This window comes from Octopus bimaculoides, chromosome 20 (assembly GCF_046866305.1).
Source record: "Octopus bimaculoides isolate indiv1 chromosome 20, ASM4686630v1, whole genome shotgun sequence".
NCBI lineage: Eukaryota > Metazoa > Mollusca > Cephalopoda > Octopoda > Octopodidae > Octopus > Octopus bimaculoides.
Genome location: NC_142947.1, coordinates 21,626,321 through 21,649,785, shown reverse-complemented (window position 1 = coordinate 21,649,785; position 23,465 = coordinate 21,626,321). Strand labels below are relative to the sequence as shown.

The 23,465-nt window shown below is 38.3% G+C and overlaps 1 protein-coding gene across 5 annotated transcripts in view; it reads left to right on the top strand.

Moving 5' to 3' along the window:
- Positions 1-2,784: 2,784 nt before the first annotated feature.
- LOC106874761 (serine/threonine-protein kinase Chk1) overlaps positions 2,785-23,465 on the top strand; it is a 33,625-nt gene continuing 12,944 nt past the window's right edge. The window contains exons 1-7 of one of the 5 annotated variants that reach the window (XM_014922619.3): positions 2,785-3,263; positions 10,342-10,410; positions 15,318-15,417; positions 17,070-17,193; positions 19,031-19,095; positions 19,689-19,758; positions 21,563-21,751. In XM_014922619.3, the coding sequence (XP_014778105.1) occupies positions 10,346-10,410; positions 15,318-15,417; positions 17,070-17,193; positions 19,031-19,095; positions 19,689-19,758; positions 21,563-21,751 (613 nt within the window). In that variant the 5' untranslated portion in view covers positions 2,785-3,263; positions 10,342-10,345. Of the gene's footprint in view, positions 3,264-3,785; positions 5,133-5,541; positions 5,639-10,341; positions 10,411-15,317; positions 15,418-17,069; positions 17,194-19,030; positions 19,096-19,688; positions 19,759-21,562; positions 21,752-23,465 lie in introns of those variants that run through there. The other 4 variants (XM_052975034.2, XM_014922613.3, XM_052975035.2 and 1 more) reach the window with 4 other exon arrangements.

The window sequence follows — 23,465 nt, the reverse complement described above, 5'->3', positions numbered from 1 at the left end:
GTCTTTTATCCTTTTGGGGTCCGTAAAGACGTACCAGTTGAACTCTGGGGTCAATGTACCTCACTCTCCCTCCCCCAAAATTAGTGATCTTGTGCCAAATTTTGAAATCAATAATTATACATAAGTGTGTGTGTGTGTATTTATATATATATATTTTAACTGTTTAATCAGAGGCAGTAAACATTTCTGTACTGATGAGTTTAATGTTGAATTACAGCTTGAATTACTTTTGACCATTGTTTAGCAGGATAACATTTGCCTGGGAGAATGTTCAAGAGATTTTTAATTTTGTGGAGAAAACGATTGAATAAAGTGTTTGTTATGATTGTTGTTATTGTTTAATCCCAGATAAGCCCGAATTGAGCAGACTTTTTTAAAGACAATATGATATAGTTTGTGGGAGATTTGGTAACTGTTTCTAGCAGGTCCAGCGATCACTCAGGGGATTCCTTGTTGGTTCGTATTAAATATGGTGTCTGGAGTGGAATAGTGTATCTCAGACTAAAATATCCAATGTATTCTTTTTAAAGACATTAGAATGTGGTTTGAGGGAGATTAGACAGCTACTTCTTGCGGGTCAAGAGACCACTTAGTGGATCTCTCGTTAGCTCGTATTAAATATGTCAGGAAGTGAGGGAGGTATGGGTAACATTTTACGATCTGCGGGCCGCATTGAGACATGGTTCATCATCAAACATACAGCACTGCTGAAAACATTGAAGGTTATTTTTCATTAGGCGTGCCATTCAGAATGTCCCGTGGGATGCAGGTTGCCCATGTAGTAACGCCTGCGCATGTGCAGTCTTACGCATGCGTAGAATTAATAAAGCAAGCGTTTCCCGCTCAATTCATTCTCTTTCACGCTGGCCAGCGATTGAGCAAGGACGTGTGTTTTAAAGCTGTCTCTACATCTTTCGGTCTTATACTCGACAGCTCGTTATTCTCACCTCTAAAGATTTGTATGTTTTACCAAGTAAATAAATGTTGTTTGAGTTGTTTAGTCTGGAGTTCAGCGTTCCGTCAATTTCTTCAATTTTTTAGTAGAAAGTCAGGTATACAATCTAAAGATGTATAACCCACTTTCTACTAAAGTGGTGACCCCGACGACTTTCTACTAAAGTGGTGACCCCCGACGAAGAAAAAACGCAGCATGAACTACGGATTACCAACTTATAACTGGTGAACCTCGACTAAAGAACAAATACGGCCATGGAGACTGACTCATTACCAACATCTCCAACCATAGTCAACACGACTCAACAAGAGCGGTTTTTATTCTCGTCTCTGTTAGAGTGGATTTTTTCCACTCACGAAAAACAGACAGGATTTACGGCCTGCTTTTTATGTTTTTATATGTCGCATTTCACACTCTCACATTACACATACATCTTTTATGCCACACAATAACTCTTGTCATTCATTTCATACGGTCGTTCTTTCATCTTGGGTTAAGAAAATTTTTTTCTTCGAGGTTTTCACTAATGGTCGTACAGAGATTTTGTCTGTCGATCATTCTGTAAAAGCATACCTTTTCAAACACTCATCACCAAACAGCCTTTTCGCCACCAGCGTCGTGCGCCAACCAAGATTACCACCGTGACGACAACAATTACTACTATCAATTACAAGCTTTCCCCCCGACGTCGCCAAGTTTCAACTGAATCATTACCACCACACATACAGAACACAGCTAGAGCAGTTCCTGCGCCGACGTTTTCATCAATGTACGCTTTCTCAGTGTTTTGGGATTTTTTTTCGCAGTCAATACTACAGACATTTTCACTTGTTCTGTGTTTTTTTTCTCACACACACACTTGTGCACTCATACATTTTCTTTCCTTTCAAGGAAAACAAACTCTCAGACTTTTACATCTCGTGATTCCAGTTTCCTGGACAGTTGTCATCACGGTTGTTTTGTCATTGTCATTTCATTTATACATTGCATGTTCTGTGTTTTTTCTCACACACACACTTGTGCACTCATACATTTTCTTTCCTTTCAGGGAAAACAAACTCTCAGACTTTTACATCGCGTGATTCCAGTTTCCTGGACAGTTGTCATCACGGTTGTTTTGTCATTGTCATTTCATTTATACATTGCATGTTCTGTGTTTTTTCTCACACACATACTTGTGCACTCATACATTTTCTTTCCTTTCAGGTTAAACAAACTCTCAGACTTTTACATCGCGTGATTCTAGTTTCCTGGACAGTTGTCATCACGGTTGTTTTGTCATTGTCATTTCATTTATACGTTGCATGCATGTATTTCACAAGTGTACATTTCATTTCTTTGAATTTTCTTTGTGTGTGTTTGTACCACATCTTGTGGGTGGTTTTTCAGTGGCCATCCTGCCTCAGGCGTTCTAACAGATTTTATTTATCGTGCGTTTCCGCTCTGGCGAGGGAGCTCTGTAGTAACGCCTGCGCATGTGTAGTCTTACGCATGCGTAGAATTAATAAAGCAAGCGTTTCCCGCTCAATTCATTCTCTTTCACGCTGGCCAGCGATTGAGCAAGGACGTGTGTTTTAAAGCTGTCTCTACATCTTTCGGTCTTATACTCGACAGCTCGTTATTCTCACCTCTAAAGATGTATAACTAAAGATTTGTATGTTTTACCAAGTAAATAAATGTTGTTTGAGTTGTTTAGTCTGGAGTTCAGCGTTCCGTCAATTTCTTCAATTTTATAGTAGAAAGTCAGGTATACAATCTAAATATGTATAACCCACTTTCTACTAAACCCATAACTGGTGTAGGTAACTAAATGGAGATAGATAAAGTGCACAGAGTGGCTCGAGGAAGGATTGGTGAGACAGTCTGCACACCCAGAGAAACAGAAGCTGATGTCGAGTTTCCATTTCTTGTTTGTCTGTTTCACTGGATCATCTGTGGGGTCTGCAGAATGAAATCAATGACGTAGCGTAGGGTGTGCGATGTGCACAGAGCAGCCACTTTACAAACAGTTGTTTCCCTGTAGTCATAGGTATGCTACGTCTAAGGAAGGGTTCTACCAAAACCTATGCTACACCATCGAGTGAAATATATGTCACACATACACTAGATTATCATTGAGTTGGCATTTGTGGAATAGACATCGGTGCTTGAAGCATAACCTAAATGCTGGTGCCTCGTATGACACAAATGAAGTGCTACTATGAGAACAGGAATCATCAACAGTTTTAAAGGAACAAGTCATAAAAGAAAGTTTGTATTATATAACTATCATTTGACAGGTACCAATATTCTATCAGACTTGCGCAAGGTAAATTATTAAATAGAGATATTGATGATAACGAAAGAATACTTATAAACAAATATGAAGCCTGTATAATTATGATAGTTTTCCTGATTATTCATGTTAGTATAGTATTAAGTATAGATAAATATATCTAACAGGAATAACCTTTAATATCTATGAAGAGTATCTATTGGAAAAAAAAAAATTCTCAGCTAAACCTCTCTCGAAGCACTCACTACTGTCTTTAAAAAGGGCGCATTAGACACTGTATTCTGGATATACAAGAGGGGTTGGTCATGAGTGGATCGTCTTTGATTATAGCTATACTCAATCATTGTTGATTTGAGACTAAACAACGGATGTATTTCCACTAAGTCTTTCAAACTTTCTGAAATCACTCGTCTGTAAATAAAAATAGCGGACAGGCTAATTGCCAATCCCATTACCGAAAGAAAAAAAAAAGCACACAGATTAAGGAAACAAGGACAACACAATGAATGAACCGGAATTATATATTCCCTCGTTCAGTTCTAGCGCTCTCCTGTCAGACACCACCACGTGTTGGTCGGGTAGATTCCTATGTAACTGATGACTGTTTCTTGTTCTAACAAAACTTTCATTTTCTTCCTTAGCATTAATTTCTTTTACTCATCTCATTGGAATCGCTTGTTAGTGTGTGATCTCGTACTAAAGGGTTGTTTGTAAACGCATGACTTTATTTACAAATTGTTTTCAAGTCTACCACCTGCAGGAACCGACAGGACCTTTAAACAACCAAGTGTTATGATATATTTTCAATCAGCAGGTATGCGAACGATTTTCTCTGGCTGTTTTCCTGCTCTTGAAACCCTTTTCTACCAATAATTGGAATAGCTCAATTTACGCCTCTAAATATCCACTTGCTATCTTAAGCTTTCTCTGCTCAACACGTTTTTTCCCCTTGTTCTTCATCCACAAAGTGTTCTTTATAATGTATAAGAAAATAGGCCAGCCGGCTGACAAGTTTATTGAAATGTTTAATTTTAGAATGATGAAACTATTTGCATTACTACTGAGTTGTTTTGCAAACAATATTTGGATAAATTTACTGCATGCTTTTTTGTTTAAGTTTGCTATCTTGGCATTTAGAGACTAAACTAATATACCAAGGTCTCTGGAATATAACGATTGTAGCGTGATTACTTCTTGTTTTGATATTTTTCTTTTTACGAAATATATTATTAGGGATTTGTTATGCACAAATCTCTCTTGAAGACTATGAATATTCTATTTAGCAAAATAAATAGCAAGTAAAAAAAGTTTTTAAAAAAATCAAATTAAAGTAAGGATGAAAACTTCGTAACTCATAAAAGTAATTTTGGGGACATTGTAACTGCCTTTAATGTAGCCGAAGTCCGATGTAATAGAGAAATCGAAATATTTTGTATGTGCTGGTAAAAATTGTAAGAAATAACATGTCTTAATTTGTTAAAAATCATCACAAAATTTATTATTTACAACGTTGTCATTATCTCCGTCTTCTGAGTTAGAAACTTACTGTTTACATATTTCATCTTTCTAGTAACCTTGTTATGTTTACCTACAAAGTTTTAGATTCTTTATCTTTGAATGGTTAAATAGGTCACTAAATACAAAATATTTCGATTTCTCTTTTACATCGGACTTGTGCTGCATTACAGGAAGTTACAAGCCCCCCCCCCCCAAATTACTTTTATGAGATAAGTTTTCATCCTTGCTTTAATTGGAATGTTATTTAAATGAAATGCAATGAAAATATAAATAAACTTCTCCCTACTTTTTCCCCATCGAGGCTAAGACAACGAACGAAAGAAGTTGACTAGATGATTCAAAACTATTTTTACAACTCGTGATGTTTATAGGTTTTATAAATAGGTAAGATGACCAAGAAAGAATGAAGGAATAGAAAAAAAGTGGTTAAAATCTTATTTTAGTTGTGTAATATCTTTAGTATCACTTCAAGTTCTTTTTCTGTTTTTCTTTTGTCACTGTCAGAAGATCAGCATGTTTTCTTCGTACATGAAAACAGCATATAGTGCCAGACTTATATCGAAACCTTCATTCACACACACACATACACAACAATATATATATATCGTTTTGTATTTATTTTGCAAAATTCTTGATGTGAATTCGTGTGTTGAAACAAATCTTGTGTCTAGGGTAGGTCATTTAACCGATTCACAAAAAATAAACAAGTGGTATTGAATTACTATTTGTGTTTATTGTTATTGGCATAATGACCCTCTCTTGACAATACATATATTCACTTGCTATCTTATGGATTGACCCAAGGCTAAAGAACTTCACAATTGTTGAATAATGAATGATGTCTGAAGTTCTGCCCGTGACAGCAAGAATGAAAAACAAAAACCTGAACGGTGACAATAAAGATTTTTTTTATTGCGAAAATATATTTTGGGTAACGAATGAAAAAAGAATTGCCAAATTGTTATGAAAATATGTTTATTAATAACACTGTTGTGCACTAATTTTCGGTGCTTATTTATTATATCCGGGACCCGCAACTATAAGTTTTGTTTTTTTATTATTGTAGATTATTATTTTTCAGTAGAGTTAATCAGAGGAGGGAAACATCCTGTGGTGACTCTTACAGAATTCTCCTATACTTGTGAAACTGATTCATGTAGCCATTGTCCAACCTGAACATTTATTATTAAGTGAAAACGGTAAATCAATAACTGAATTATACTATATAAACAACATGAAAAGAAGTTCATGAATCGGTATAGGAAAAGAAATTTCGAAATAATGACTACCACTAAGTTAAATAAATTTTAAAGGCTAAATAAATAATAACGACTTCAATAATTTCATCCTCAAATTCAAGTTGACAAAAAGTTTAATCGTATTATCTGTCTGTCTATTTGAGGGAAGATTCGGCTGCTATTTTTAGCAGCTCAAAGTAGAAGCTTACACTGCAATGGTAATGATGTTCAAGCAATTTTTTTTGGCAGAGGTAAAGAATACGCACACCACCCGTTTTCGGTGTAACAAAAATTCCTAATCTTAAACCCTAACCCTAAACACCGGGTGTGCGTATTTAATTTCGCCTTTATTTTTTTTAAGTCTCTTCATTCATATCACTCACATCAGTAAGGAATGATCATACAATCTCATGCTAAATCAATATATCGACATAGTTATTTTAGTGACTAGAACAGTAGTCTACTATAGGACATTTAGTGTAAGTTTTTAATTTATTCATGATTTTTTTCGCTTCATACAGACGGAAGTGTGATTCCTCCTCCTCTTTTGTTAAGTATAAAACAATGAATAAAACAATTTATGTAGGAACAGTTAAATTACATCGGAAGCATATAAGCAGTGTTAACTTTGGATAATCGATGCCATATGTGTTCTGTTAGCGGTCCAATCACCACTTCGACACCTATTATAAATACAGCATAGTTTTGTTTTGCTGAAGGTGTCGAATAAAGGGCGAAACATGTTCAAGTTGTTACTCGATTTTGTTAGAATAATTAAAATACTATTAGTAATTGATGTTTTAAATGTTAATATTTTTTGCTTCACTACATAAGTATTTTTTCTTCCTAACGACATTAAACATTTTATCTTTTACTTGTATCAGTAATTAGACTGCGGCCTTACTGGGGCACCGCCTTGAGAAATTTTTAGTCGAACAGATCGACCTCATGAACTATTTTTTAAAGCTCTGTACTTATTCTATCTATCGGTCTCGTTTGCCGAACCTCTGAGTTACGGGGACGTAAACAAACCAACACCGGGTGTCAAGCGGTGGCGGGGGACAAACACACACACACATACGACCAGTTTCTTTCAGTTTCCGCTTACCAAATCTAATTTCAAAGCTTTGGTCGACCCGGAGCTGTAGTAGAAGACACTTGTCCAAGGTGCCACGCAATGAGACTGAACCCAGAACCATGTGGTTAGGAAATGCGGATGGCATCCAGAGAAATTTCTCTGAATAAATTTATCATCTAAAACCTTAACCCTTTAGCATTCAGGTCAAATGTAATGCTTGTTTTTCCACTTTGTTTTGAATTAATAATGCATTATCTCATAACTTCAAGATTCTGATGATGTGATTGTGTATTTTTAGGACATTATATGGTAGGTGTGAGAAACCAGATCTGGCTAGTTTGAGCTCCTCTATGCTGATGACTTTACTCTCATAGCTGAATCACTACCAGAACTAGAGAAGAAATTTCAGGTGTGGAAGCAAGGTTTAGAATCGAAGGGCTTTAGAGTCAACGTTGGAAAAACCAAAGTCCTAGTAAGAGGAAGGCAAACAAGTCACAGACCCCTTCAGGTAGATGGCCATGCTCGATCTGTCGAAAAGTTGTAGGTAGAAACTCCATAAGATGTACCCAGTGTAAGCTATGGACGCATAAGAGGTGCAGCAACATCAAAGGAAAGTTAACTGGGATGATAGTTTTTGTGTGTGGCAGATGCACCGGGGCAATAAACACCTAAGATGTTCATAAAACAGATTCCATCACATGCCAGGGGAAGAAACTAGAAGTAGTTGATAGCTTCTACTACCTAAGTGACCAAGTCTGTAGTGGGGGTGGATGCTCTGAGAGCGTTGCCACTAGAATAAGAATAGCCTGGGCAAAGTTCAGAAAGCTCCTACCTCTGCTGGTGACAAAAGGCCTCTTGCTCAGAGTGAAAGGTAGATTGTATGATGCATGTGTGCGAACTTCCATGCTACATGGCAGTGAAACATGGGACATGACTGTTGAGGACATACGTAGGCTTGAAAGAAATGAAGCTAGTATGATCTGCTGGATGTGTAATGTCAGTGTGCACATAAAAACAGAGTAAGCGCCCTGAGACAAATGTTGGACATAAGAAGCATCAGATGTGGTGTGCGAGAGAGACAACTGTGTTGGTATGGTCATGTACTGCATATGGATGAGGAGAGCTGTGTGAAGAAGTATCACTCCCTAACAGTGGAAGGAACCCGTGGAAGACATGGGATGAGGTGGTGAAGCACGACCTTTGAATGTTGGGCCTCACAGAGGCAAAGACAAGAGACCAAGGCCTCTGGCAGTATGCTGTGATTGAGAAGACCTGGCAAGTAAAGTGAGATCACAGCCATGGCCTATACCAGTGTCACATAACCAGCCCATTTAAAAAGTACCTTTGAATTGTTGGGCAACACGTTGTGCTTGAGGAGACCTATTGAGTCAAGTAAAATCACAATCAGAATCTCAATCAAATCGAGATCAAAATGGAAATTGTAGTTGTGGCTGATGCTAGTGCCGCCTGACTGGATCTCATGCTGGTGGCACGCAATAAGCACTATTCATGCGTCGGTCTATGCCAGTGCCGCTTGACTGGCTTCCTGTACCAGTGGCACGTAAAAAGCACTATCCAAATGTGGTTGATGCCAGCTCCCCTGCCTCGACTGGTTCCTGTGCTGGTGACATGTAAAAAGCACCATCCTTGTGTGGCCAATGCCAGTGCCATCTGACTGGCTCCCATCCTTGTGTGGCCAATGCCAGTGCCATCTGACTGGCTCCCATGCCGGTGGTACGAAAAAAGCACCCACTACACTTTTGGAGTGGTTGGCATTAAGAAGGGCATTCAGCTGTAGAAACCTTGTCAGATCAGATTGGAGCCTGGTGCAGTCCCCTGGCTTGCCAGTCCCCCATCAAACCATCCAACTCATGCCAGCATTGAAAACGGATGTTGAACAATGATGATGATGATTATTTCTCAAAGCAAATAAAATTTACATCTACAAGAATATCCACTAGGTTTGCCACATGTTAAAACAGTGAGAGGAAAAAACAACATTCCCAATACAACAATTTCATGCTAAGTTTGGGCTCTAGCAGTCTTGTTTATCTCAATTTAGTGCATTTTTTGTAGAAATATGTTTACTTAGTAATTAGTTCATTCATTTCCTGAAATCCTGGCTCAAACTTGATATTTGAAGCCTTGGATCTGTGTTCCATTTGATCTTTCACCGCACATGAATACATCAGTTTGGCAAGTAAGGTGAGTATACCACCCTCTTAAGTGACTTTGCGCTTTTTCACCACATCGTGGCCAGAATTATTCATAACTATATAAAATTCATAAGAAATTTTTTTTCCTATGATATAAAATATCAAAGAAAATATGTCCTTTTCTAAGTGGAAATTAACAATTGAATTTTAACTTTTATACTTCATGACCAACATCTGACCTACTCCCATCGATTTTTATATAAAAATAAAGTGAAAAGCTTCCTCCTCATGACAGTATGATTTTAAACACAACTTCAGTTATGGCACTTGAGCACATTGAACTACAGGGTGTCCACAAAGTCTGGGTACATGGGGATTAACACATACTTTAAGAAAGTATTATTTCTTATATTTAATTGTTTATGATATGATTTTATTTACTCCACATACCCAGACTTTGTGGACACCCTGTAGAATGAGGGCTACTGTTCAGTAGTCCAAAAAACATGGGACAAACGTTGTAAATGTGTAGAAATATCAGGGTGTTTGAAGGATCCTGGTATGATTTGTTACTGTCAGATTTTAAAACTATGTGAGAAGAAGGTTCACATCCAGAACTTTCAAATGATATATAATTTTCCTCAGAAAATATTTATTTTGACATGAAATGAAGCAAAAAGTGTTTCTGTGTGTTCAAACTGTGCTTTTCTCCATTGTATGGCGTTCTATGTGGAGGTGCAATGGCCCAGTGGCTAGAGCAGCAGACTCTCGGTCGGAGGATCGTAGTTTCGATTCCCAGACCAGGCGTTGTGTGTGTTTATTGAGCGAAAACACCTTAAGCTCCACGAGGCTCTGGCAGGGGGTGGTGGCGACCCCTGTTGTATTCTTTCGCCCCAACTTTCTCTCACTCTTTCTTCCTGTTTCTTGAGTAACACTGCGATGGGACTGGCGTCCCATCCAGCTGGGGGGAACACATACGCCATAAAAACCAGGAAACCAAGCCCATGAACCTGGCTTGGCTTGAAAAGGGTGAAAAGAAAAAAAGATGGCATTCTATAGTGATACCTAATATAATTAGTTTGTTTTATTTCTAATTTTTTGTTCTTTATTCTTCTTACCAGGAAAATGGTATCCTCTTTTATTGAAGGCTGGGATTTAGTACAGACTCTTGGAGAAGGTGCTTATGGAGAGTAAGTATTCTTGTAATTGACCATTATCATTGTCTGTTATTTCGATCTTAATAGAATCAGGATGGTGAAGTATGGATGTATAAGTTTCATCATCTTCATCGTTTTATGTCTGCTTTCCAGGAAGTTAGAGTGAGAGAGAAGTGTTCAGAACAGAACAGGTTTCTTGTTGTAGGGGAGCTGTACAGCTATTCACATTTAGATGGGAGGGTGAAAGTGGTGAGATGCTCTGTTGAAGATCTCTTACACAGAATAGACTTGTTATTGAAATCTCAAAAGAAAGTATCAGTTATAACCCAGTCTATACAGATCTGTTTTATGCTGGGGTTTTTTAATCGAGGTCGTTAGAGTAAGTGACAGAGTACTTAAGATCAGACTAGTGCTTCATCATAGATTAGCTACTGTCATCTCAGCCTATGCACCTCGACCGGGGCTACCAGATGGTCTGAAAGACCAATTCTATGACACCCTCTTGCAAACTACCTCGTCGACGAGTGACAGGGACCTTCTCTTTGTGGCTGGAGACTTCAACGGTCATGTAGGACGTCGTGCTGGAGGCTTCCATGGCATACATGGAGGCTATGGCTTCGGTTCCCGCAACGAGGAGGTAACCAGACTGCTGGAGTTCTGTGATACAACCGATCTTATGGTCTGCAATACCAACTTCAGGAAACCTGCCAGTCACCTAGTCACCTACCGCTCCGGCAGACACTCAAGCCAAATCGACTACATCCTCGCCAGAAATAGGGAAAGAGGGCGGCTTATAAATGCCAAAACCTACCCTGGCGAAGAATGTACCCCACAACATAGATTAGTAGTTAGCGACTTTGGGATCAAGGCAAAATGGGTGCCCAGAATTAGACAGGCTTGGAGGAGAAGGGTGTGGAAGCTTAAAGACCCTGCAAACGGACAGACTTAGAGACAAGTTACTTGAAGCATTTAACGAAATAGAAGGGGATATAGCATCATACAACGTGGAAGACAATTGGAGATTTCTGCGGGACAACCTGTTGAAAGCCACCGACCAGATTTGTGGGTGGTGTAAGGTCCCCTCCCGACCCAGAGTAACGTGGTGGTGGAACAAGGAGGTAGACAGGGCTATTAGACAAAAGAAACAGGCTTGGAAGGACTGGAAGAACGGTGGTAGCAGGGAATTGTACCAATGTGCCAGAAGGGAGGCTAGGCAACAGGTTTATTTAGCCAGAGGGGAAGCAGATAAGAAAAGATTTGCCAATGTTCTGCGCCATGAGGACCAAAGACTCGAGGTATTTCGTGTTGCAAGACAGTGTAGGAGAGAGAATAGTGATGTTGTAGGAGAGAAATGTGTTCGCATGGATGATGGTACGCTTGCATTAAATGAGGATGCAAAGAAAGAGGTCTGGAGATGCCACTACGATAGATTGCTTAATAAAGAGAATGAATGGGAGAAAGAGAGCCTGCCGTATGTCGACCCAATAGAGGGACCAGCTATCCGAGTTGATAGTACCAGGGTAGATAAAGCAATTAAGAGTATGAAGACCGGGAAAGCCCCCGGCCCATCAGGAATCACTGCAGAGATGCTCAAAATATCTGGCAGTGTTGGCTATAGCCTAGTCACCCGTATTACGAACCAGGTGATACACGAAGGAGTCATACCCAATGACTGGTGTAGCAGCATCATAGTCAACTGCTACAAAGGTAAAGGTGATGCTTTAGATACAAATAATTACAGAGGCATCAAGCTGTTAGATCAGGTTATGAAAGTTACAGAGAGGGTCATAGCCCAACTAATTAGGGAGCGAATCAATTTAGATGAGATGCAGTTTGGGTTCGTACCAGGTAAAAGCACTACTGATGCCTTATTTCTAGTGAGACAGTTGCAGGAGAAATACCTAGCTAAGGATAAACCTCTGTACCTGGCTTTCGTTGACATGGAGAAAGCCTTTGACAGGGTCCCCCGATCCCTTATCTGGTGGTCAATGAGGAAACTTGGGATAGAAGAATGGTTAGTGAGAGCTGTGCGAGCCATGTACAGAGATGCTGCCAGTAAGGTGAGGGTTGGAAATGAGTACAGCAATGAATTCCGGGTAGAGGTAGGGGTCCACCAAGGTTCCGTCCTCAGCCCCCTCTTATTTATCATAGTCCTCCAGGCAATCACAGAGGAGTTCAAGACAGGTTGCCCCTGGGAGCTCCTCTATGCTGATGACCTTGCCCTAATTGCGGAGTCACTATCAGAACTAGAGGAGAAGTTTCAGGTGTGGAAGCAAGGTCTAGAATTGAAGGGCCTTAGAGTCAACCTAGCTAAAACCAAAATCCTAATAAGTAGGAAGGTAGATAAAACACAAACCCCTTCAGGTAGATGGCCCTGCTCAGTATGTAGAAAAGGAGTAGGTAGTAACTCTATAAGATGTACCCGGTGCAAGCTATGGACACATAAGAGGTGCAGCAACATCAAAGGCAGGTTAACTAGCAAGTTAGTTTTTCTTTGAGGCAGATGTTCAGGTGCAATAAAGACTGTAAACAAACAGGAAACAACTTCTATCTCATTCCAGGGTGAAAAACTAGAGGTAGTCGATAGCTTCCGCTATCTGGGCGACCAAGTTAGTAGTGGGGGTGGGTGCGCTGAAAGTGTAGCTGCTAGAATAAGAATAGCCTGGGCAAAGTTTAGAGAGCTCTTACCCCTGCTGGCGACAAAGGGACTCTCACTCAGAGTAAAAGGCAGACTGTATGACGCATGCGTACGAACAGCCATGCTACATGGCAGTGAAACATGGGCTGTAACTGCTGAGGACATACGTAAGCTTGCAAGGAATGAAGCCAGTATGCTCCGTTGGATGTGTAATGTCAATGTGAATACCCGTCAGAGTGTAAGTATCTTGAGAGAAAAGCTGAACATTAGAAGCATCAGTTGTGGTGTGCAAGAGAGACGATTGCGCTGGTATGGACATGTGGTGAGAATGGATGAGGATAGCTGCGTGAAAAAGTGCCACACCCTAACAGTTGAGGGAACCCGTGGAAGAGGTAGGCCCAGGAAGACCTGGGCTGAGGTGGTGAGGCAAGACCTTCGTACATTGGGCCTCACCGAGGCGATGACTACTGACCGAGACATTTGGAAATGTGCTGTGCGTGAGAAGACCCGGCAAGCCAAGTAAGATCGTTGCCAGTGCCCCTGGACTGGTTCTTGTGCGGGTGGCACATGAGATGCACCATTTTGAGCGTGGCCGTTGCCAGTACCGCCTGACTGGCTCCCGTAGGATTTTCGAGCGAGATCGTTGCCAGTGCCCCTGGACTGGCTTGTGCGGGTGGCACATAAAAGACACCATTTCGAGCGTGGCCGTTTTCGTGCGGGTGACACGTAAAAGCACCCACTACACTCTCTGAGTGGTTGGCGTTAGGAAGGGCATCCAGCTGTAGAAACTCTGCCAAATCAGACTGGAGCCTGGTGTTGCCATCCGGTTTCACCAGTCCTCAGTCAAATCGTCCAACCCATGCTAGCATGGAAAGCGGACGTTAAACGATGATGATGATGATGAATAGTTGAGGTCTAACTTAAAGAGGTTAGCCTCACTGTTTTGGCATAACAGTCATGATTAGCAGATAGTATACTTTGCCCCGGCTGACCAAGCAAACCTATTCTTAAAATCAGCACTGTATCTCACCACTTGTTATATCCCTTGTTACTTCTCATATTTCTCTATCATGCAGGAAAAAGAGATGAGGAATTGTGTACATTATTTACATTTGACGGATATTTGTCCTCATCTTGTTTGTTGTTAACATGTTTCGGCTGATATACCCTCCAGCCTTCAACAGGTGTCGTGGGGAAATTTCAAACCTGGGTTCTCATTCCTAAGATATTTTTCGATGTTATTATTATTATTCACTGCCTGGAATCGAACTTGGAATCTTGGAGTTAGTAGCCCGCACTCTTAACCACTATGCCTTATGCCCGTGGGCATATAATAATAATAATAACAACATTGAAAAATACCTTAGGAATGAGAACCCAGTTTCAAAATTTCCCCAGGACACTTGATGAAGGCTGGAGGGTATATCAGCCAAAACGTGTTAACAACATACAAGATGAGGACAAATATCTGTCAAATGTAAATAATGTATCAATTGATGTTTCCAAAATTTTACATGGACACAGCCATCATTAAAGGAAAGTGAATATTTTATAGCACTTTTCAATAATAAGATTATAAATTTTATTGTGCAAAAGACTAACAATTATCACTGTGTAAAATAATTAAATTTTTTTTTTTTTTGTCTTTGGTCAGTAAGTGCTATTTGCTATTTGCTCCTATCTAGAAATCAAAAGGAATGACTACTATTCCCTTCAAACTTTGGTTTTTGTAAACTGACCTATTAATATCACAGATTTGCTTATCAGTTACTTGAGCTTTATCACTTGAACATGTCCCTTAGTGGCTGACAGCATGTGCATCTTTGATCATGTGCATTAGTAAGGGAAACATCATAGCCATGTGTTGAGAAGGATTCTTTGGGGGTTTGAGTAAATATTGCAACAAAAGCAAAGTTTGAAGGAAAAATTAGCCATTTTTCATACTTTCTGGGGGTAAGCAAATAGGAAATAGCAGTTGCTACCCAAGAACAGAAATTGTGTTACACAATATTATTATAGTTTTTCTACTTATTTAAAGTGAAAATAAGTTGGAAAATTACCCTTAAGAAAAAGATTTTTTTTAATTTCATATATCGCTTTCTCAATCAATGTAGGTGTAATTTTTGAAATTTCCTCTCACTCCTCAAAAAGAACAAAAAGTTATATTTAACCATTACTATCTTTGAGTGCCCCTGAAAGAAGGAAATAAAAATGAGAAAAAATTATATTTCTTGTGCAATCATTAATTTAAACTGCCCTACACTTTGTAAAGTTATTGATAACATGTGTGAATTGATTTCAGAGTGAAATTGGCTGTAAATACTACAACAAACGAAGAAGTGGCAGTGAAATTTATTAATCTCAAAAAAGATATCCATGCAAGAGAAAGTGTTAGAAAAGAGGTGAGTTGTTAATTTCTTTCCATTTTTGATTGGGTGAGGTTTGGTTGAGTGTCTATTTCTGTTAGCCCTTTAGCATTTAAACTGGCCATATATATTCTTCTTGTTTTATGTTCAGGCTGGCAAGATCCAGACTCTCACACTTACCCTACAATCACATCATTCAAAATCTCAAAGCTAGAAGATAATGTATGATTAATTCAAAATAATGTAACTAAATAAGCATTACAGTTGACAGAGTAATCTAAAGTGTTAAAATGAAACCCAATTCTCCCTGCATACTACCAGTGGTACTGAATAGATCAACTTATTCAGTTTGATATTTGGGCAGTTAAAAGCAACGAGCTGGCAGAATTGTTACTGTGCTGGACAAAAGGCTTAGTGGCATTTTATCCGTCTTCATGTTCTGAGTTCAAATTCTGCCAAGGTCAACTATGTGTTTCATCTTTTTGGGGTCAATAAAATAAATACTAGTTGAACACTGGGGTTGATGTAATCGACTTGTCCTCTTCGCCTGAACTTAGTGACTGGCCTTGTGCCAAGATTTGAAATTGATATTTGGGCAGTTAGTAACTATGGCAAGAATTTCTTGCAAGGGCCTTTTATGTTTATTCTTTTATAGAACTGTTTAGTCATTTGAAGATGTTTATGCCAGTCCATGTTCATTGATTTTGTAATGTTCTCTTATATATATATTTTTATTGTTTCTGTTAGGTTCTCAATGTTAACTCTGACTGATTTTTTTTGTGATATGTTTTTATTCTGTATGCTGTTAAGTGTGGCATCTGGGGCATACTTTCACTGTGTCTGTGTATTTGGTTAAATGTTTCTATGGGAGTTTTTATGGTTTCCATCATCTTTTCGGGGTTTTGCTTTTTTCTTTGTGTATTTTGGATTTGCTTTCCTGCTTTGTTTGTTTCTTGTGTGATCGGTTCTGTAGTAGTTTTGCTTCAGTTTGAATTTTCGTGTATTGTATGTGAGGCTGTCTGTATTATGTTACTTTCTTCTATAGTGTTGTTTGAAACAGAATTCTGATGCAACTTATTTCAGTAACCTTGGAAGGAGGAAAGGGAAAGTGGACCTGGAAGAAATTTGAACTTAGAACATAAAGGCCTGTAAATACTACGGGGTATTTTATTTGATGCTCTACCAATACTGATCTTATCCTTGCTTGATAACCTAAAAAAAAGAAAGAAAGAAAAAATTATGAACAGGCAGGCGCAGGAGTGGCTGTGTGGTAAGTAGCTTGCGTACCAACCACATGGTTCTGGGTTCAGTCCCACTGCGTGGCACCTTGGGCAAGTGTCTTCTACTATAGCCTCGGGCCGACCAAAGCCTTGTGAGTGGATTTGGTAGGCGGAAACTGAAAGAAGCCTGTCGTATATATGTATATATATATATATATATGTGTGTGTTTGTGTGTCTGTGTTTGTCCCCCCGCCATCGTTTGACAACCGATGCTGGTGTGTTTACGTCCCTGTAACTTAGTGGTTCGGCAAAAAGAGACCGATAGATTAAGTACTAGGCTTACAAAGAATAAGTCCTGGGGTCGATTTTCTCGACTAAAGGCGGTGCTCCAGCATGGCTGCAGTCAAATGACTGAAACAAGTAAAAGAGTAGGTATTAATATCACTGCTTTTAATCTTTTCTTACAGATTGCAATTCACAAACTCCTGAAACACGACAATGTAATCCGCTTTTATGGGAGCCGCACAGCTGGAGATCAGCAGTTCATGTTTCTGGAATATGCCTGCGGTGGTGAACTGTTTGATAGAATTGGTAAGTGTTCTGTGGTGTAATTTATGATGGTCTGTATGTCTTTAGCGCTTAAATTGGCCATATCTGACCCAAATATTCTACCTGCTTTATCTTCAAAATGGCTAGATCTGGCCTCTCGCACCTACTCTACAATGTCATTCTAAAAATACAGTCACATCATCAAAATCTTGTAGCTACAAGACAGTGCATAAATCATTCAAAATAATGTGAATAAATAAATATTATACTTGACAGAGTAATCTAAATATTAAAGAGTTAAATTCCTGATAGAATTAACATTTTGTATGACTTTTAGAGTTGGTTAGTATTCTGAGGTGTGATTCACATTACTCCTTATATTCTTGCTAGAAATTTTAAGTGTTCTGTGGTGTAATATTTACTGATCTTTATATTGTTCCTTATAGAATTAGTATTGTGTAGTATGATTTACACTGCTCTTTATGCTCCTGATAGAATTAATAAGTATTCTTAATTACTCAGTAGAACCAGTGAGCAGTGTGTGATTTACAATGTTCCTTGTACTCTTGCACTTTATATTTCTGGTAGAATTGGTGTTTTATGAGATACTATTGATTAATGCTATTAGGAGTAATTGGAGTCATGTGTTTATGCCCTTAGTAGCTCTGATCATTTTATTTCATTGTTTCTTGTATCCTTCATCATTATCATCCTTATTGTTATTATCGATGTCACATAGCTTAGTGGTTAGAGTATTTGGCTCACGATCGCAAGGGCATGAGTTCAGTTCCCATCGGCATGTTGTGTTCTTGAGCAAGACACTTCTTTTGCATTATTCCAGCCCACTCATCTGGTAAAAATAAATTGTGTCTGTAATTCAAAGGGCCAGCCTTGTCACATTGTGTTATGCTGAACCCCCCAGACAACTATGTTTAGAGTATGCATGTCTGTGGAGTGCTCAGCCACTTGCATGTTAATTTCATTAGCAGGCTGTTCCCTTGTTCAGATGAACTGGAACTCTCATCGTTGTAACTGACAGACTGCCTTTTTTAAAAAAAATTTTATTGTTGTCATCATCCACAACACTGTCATCAACATCATCACTACTTTCATCATTGTCATCCTCATCAGTATCACCACCATCATCAGAATTACTTTTGACATCATTATGATTATTGTCCATTCAACTTGCAGCATTTTTATTCCTATTACCTGTCTGCTCTACCAGCACTTTTACTATTTTTATTAGTTGTTAAGCCCAAGCTCAGCTCAGACTTAACAACAACAACACACATCTTTATTCCTATCAGTGATACTGTTGTTATCATCATAATATTTATCTTTACCAGCAACAGCTTCTTCATCTACTTTGTGTATTTACTCCATCCCAGTGTTAGGAAGTGTAGTGAGCATTGCTCTCCTCTGTAACATTCCAGTTGCTAGGCCAAAATATTTTTAGATATTTAGTTCTGGAATGTTGAGTCTCATGGAGGTGATGACAAGTGGGTGAGACTTCTGGTGAATTGCTGTGCTTGAGAAGACATGTCAAGCTAAGTGAAATCATGGTTGTAGCTAGTGGGGGTGGAGTGTGAATGGCACCTCTGCTGGTAACACATAAAGAATACCTTTGTTGGTGATACATAAAAGACACCCAGTGCACTCTGTAGAGTGGTTGGCATTAGGAAGGGCATCCAGCAGTAGAGACCAAGCCAAAACAGACTGGAGCCTGGTACAGCTCACCAGCTCCAGTCAAACCATCTAACCCATGCCAGCATGGAAAATGGATGATGATGATTTAGTTTTATACCCTCGTTGCTGTTGTTGTTATCAAATAAATTTAATGAGAGAATTCTAACAATTGTTAAAATACATATTTCAGAGCCTGATGTCGGTATGTCTCCACAACGTGCTCAATATTATTTCCGACAGTTAATTGAAGGACTGGTAAAGTATCTTATTTTCCTTTCTTTCTTTTTCTTTTCTTGGTATTGCTGAGATGTGTTAGGTGCTTATGTCAATTGCTGACAAATGAGGCGACTTGTTGTCTTGGCAATTACAATTAAAATGAACTCTGTTCATAAAGCTAGAGTCTTTATATAGTAATGAAGAAAGAGAAATGATAACTTTAAGAAACTTAAAGCTGCCATTTCTCTATCTTGAATACTATATAAAGACTACTGCTACAGCTTCTTCACATATACCACACACATGCACATACACACATTTATGCTTGATAAATAATATAAAAAATATAAAAGAATTTGTATAGTACCCAGTACATAGATGTAATGAATTTTATTTTCAATAGAATACAAGTTAAGTTATGTTGTTGGCTACCATTGGTTCCATGGTGTCAGCTTTTAGGCTTCGTTTATTTCCACATGCTATAAAGAATGAAAAATATTTTAAAAAGATATTTTTTCAAACTTCTAATTTCTGTGACAGCAAATTTTTTTCATTTGTTTGTTTTCTTACATTGAATATTTATTGCTTAGTTTTTAAAAAATTTTAAACTTTTATTTTGTCTTTTATTGTAGGAATATTTACATTCTAGAGGTGTGGCACATCGAGATTTAAAACCAGAGAATCTTCTTCTGGACGAAAATGGTAAAAAATATACTAAATGATATTGTTTACCAGATTATGTGTTTGTACATTTCATTTGTTTTAAATTTGCTTTTGCTGTCATTGTCTTCATAATAATCTTTGTCATCTCTGCTACCATTATCCTTATCAAAATCCTGGTCACTAATATTATGATGATTATCACTACTAATATATGTGACAGGCTTCTTTCAGTTTTTTTTTTTCTTCTACCAAATTTACTCACAAGATCTCACTCCAAAACTTTGGTAGGTTCAGGGCTAGAGTAGAAGGCACTTGCTCAAGGGGCTATGCAGGGGAACTGAACCCAGAACCATGTAGTCAGGAAGCAAACTTCTTACCACAGAGTCACATCACATCTGCACTTATAAATAAATTATAATTTTATTACCAACACCATTTCTCAGACATTTTGGACACCTGAAGGTAGAAAACAAAATTGATAGAGAATTGAATAAAATACTTTGTGATATTTGGTTGCATCTCTTTATATTCTAGGTTCAAATCCTATCTTGATTGACTTTGCCTTTTATCTGTCTGAGATTGGGAAGAAATAAACGCTGTTCAATGTATTTGTCTATACCATCATTGTCATCATCATTTAGCTTCTTTTTTTCCATGTTGGCATGAGTAGGATAGTTGGACTGGAACTGGTAAGCTGGAGAACTGCACCAGACTCCTGTCTGTTTTAGCTTAGTCTGTACAGCTGGATTCCCTTCCTAACGCCTACCACTCCATAGTGTACCGGGTGTCTTTTATGTACCACTGGCACTGTTGCCTTTTAAATGTCACTGGTGATTTATTTAATCTTTCTTTTAATCTTGTTTCAGTCATTTGACTGCGGCCATGCTGGAGCACCGCCTTTAGTCGAGCAAATCAACCCCAGGACTTATTCTTTGTAAGCCTAGTACTTATTCTATCGGTCTCTTTTTGCCGAACCGCTAAGTTATGGGGACGTAAACATACCAGCATCCGTTGTCAAGCAATGCTAGGGGGACAAACACAGACACACAAACACACATACATATATACAATGGGCTTCTTTTAGTTTCCATCTACCAAATCCACTCACAAGGCTTTGGTTGGCCTGAGGCTATAGTAGAAGACACTTGCCCAAGGTGCCACGCAATGGAACTGAACCCAGAACGATGTGGTTGGTAAGCAAGCTACTTACCACACAGCCACAACTGCTCCTATTTAAAAACAAATTTTTTAAAGCTTTTTTCAGTTCGCAATACACTGAATATCATGCTAACTATGTTATGATGCACCATCAGCTTAAGTGTTTTATATATAAAAAATGAGTTTTAAAATTCTTTTAAAGCAAAGATAGATGCATGCATTGCACTGATGCATGAAAACCACTCAATATTTCTAAATATTCTGACACACAAATATGTTAGAGGCCAGTGATCAAAAACATCTGGACTTTATTCATGAAAGTAGTGCCCCATCATTTGCTACATGTGAGTGATTGAAACTAGTGAAAATATTGGTTTCAAATTTTGGCACAAGTCCAGTAATTTCGAGGGTGGGGCTAAGTCAATTACATTGACCCCAGTGCTCAACAGGTACTTATTTTATCAACTCTCAAAGGACGAAAGGCAAAGTGAACCTCGGTGGAATTTGAGCTCAAACTGTAAAGATGAATACTAAGCATTTTGCCTGGCATGCTAACAATTATGCCAACTTGTTGCCTTGAAACTAGTGAAAATATTAAGGAATGTAAACATCTATTATTCATAATTTTGTTTTATGGTGTTTACATTACATTTTAAATATGTTTGTTTCCTTTCAATTCATTTAGATAACTTGAAAATCTCCGATTTCGGTTTTGCCACTGTTTTCCGTTATCAGGGAGAGGAGAGAGAAATGGAAAAATGCTGTGGGACACTTCCATATGTTGCTCCTGAAGTTATCAGACGTCGTCCTTATTCAGCTCAACCAGCAGATATTTGGTCTTGTGGCATTATCTTGGTAGCAATGTTGGCTGGAGGCAAGTGTTTTAATCCAATCCTGTTGAACTTTTTTTTTTTTTTCTTTCTTAATACTGTTTTAACATCCACTTTTCTTTTTGTTGTTGAAATAGTTGATGTTGATTATCTCCTTGTCTGTTTTGATCCAACAAACCTATGATCAAAAATGTTCTGGCTAAGACCATTTTGTCTTTATTACAAACATATATGTAGAACTACATTAACCAATGTGTCCTTAAGACAGAAATTTCGCTTGTCTATTATTTCCAGCTGGTCAAGCAACCTTCTTTACCTAGCTCTAGTTTAATGCTGTTCTGGTATACTGATGATTTCATATGGTGGAGTGATAATTGTATATAATTTAATTGCTAACACAGGTTTTGCCACCACATGAAAACTCCTTTGTTGGCTTGGAGAATTGTTTTATAACTGTGTAATATTCTTTCTACAACTGTTTATTGCTGATGCTCAGACAGTTAAAAGCAGAGTTATGTTCCTTCCTCAAAAGCACAACTTAGACACCAGAAAGATCTGAACTTTTGACTATATAGTCATTAACCTACCACCTTAACCTCACAGATATTTAAAAGACACCCTTTGGTCATAAATGACCATGAGATTGCACCCACCTAGAAAGTTCCCCTTCTGAGGTACAAGTCTGGGCAGGGTTGTTTATGGAAGACCAGCAGTCATCCTTGCATACCAGCCTCCCCTCTCCACACCACTGATCTTATCCAAAGGAAAGGCAAAGGCTGATACAGCTTGGCACCAGTGACGTTGCAACTCATTTCTACAGATGAATGAACTGGAGCAATCTGAAATGAAGTGTCTTGCTCGAGAACACAATACATGACCTGGTCTGGGAATCAGACCCACTACATCATGATTGTGAGCCTAATGCTCTAACCACTGAGCCATGTGCCTTTGTGCCTCATCCTGATCACGCTATTTATAGCATTATCACGCGTATGAGAAATAAATTTATTTCTGTATCTATCATTTTATTATTGGTGGATTAGAAATTTCAGATTATAATAATTAATGACTGATTTCTTGCACCAGTACGAAGCTACATTTCCTTTTTTCTTTTCATGCAAAAGGGAAATGCAAGGTCATGATATTCAAGCCTTTTCCAATGACAGTAGCCACATAAGTGTAATAAATCTAACATTGTTAGGAATCAAATGTTGTCCCAGTTACTTTTGTAGAACAATTCCTTTTTTCAGAAAATAATGTCTGAACACAACTGGTCACGTCTTTGACTGGTTTCAGTCACTTGAGTGGAACTATGCTAGGACAAGGACACCACCTCCAAAGGTTCTAATTGATTATATCAACCCAGTAACTTTGAGAACTTTATTTTATGTTGAAATTAAAAAAAAAAAGATGAAGAACTAAGAATTAAATATACATATTCTTCAGCGTAATGGAGAGATTCTCTCCCCTCCGAAGGTAAATTCACCACAAGCAAAACACGTGATCAACATTTACAAGCTTTATAACAGTCTTCTAATCATACACATCATGGCCATTTTTGTTTTTTTTTTCTTTGAAGCATTGTGTTATGACTGGATGACATTTTAGTTGCCTCTTATGATATGGCATATTTAACGAGTAACAATTGCTAAAATGGAACTGGCTTCTGTAAAGTATTGGTCAACCTATAGCCTGTGGTAGAAGACACTCAAAGTTCTTTGAATATTGCAAAGTGAATTTCTTAGCCACAAAGCAATA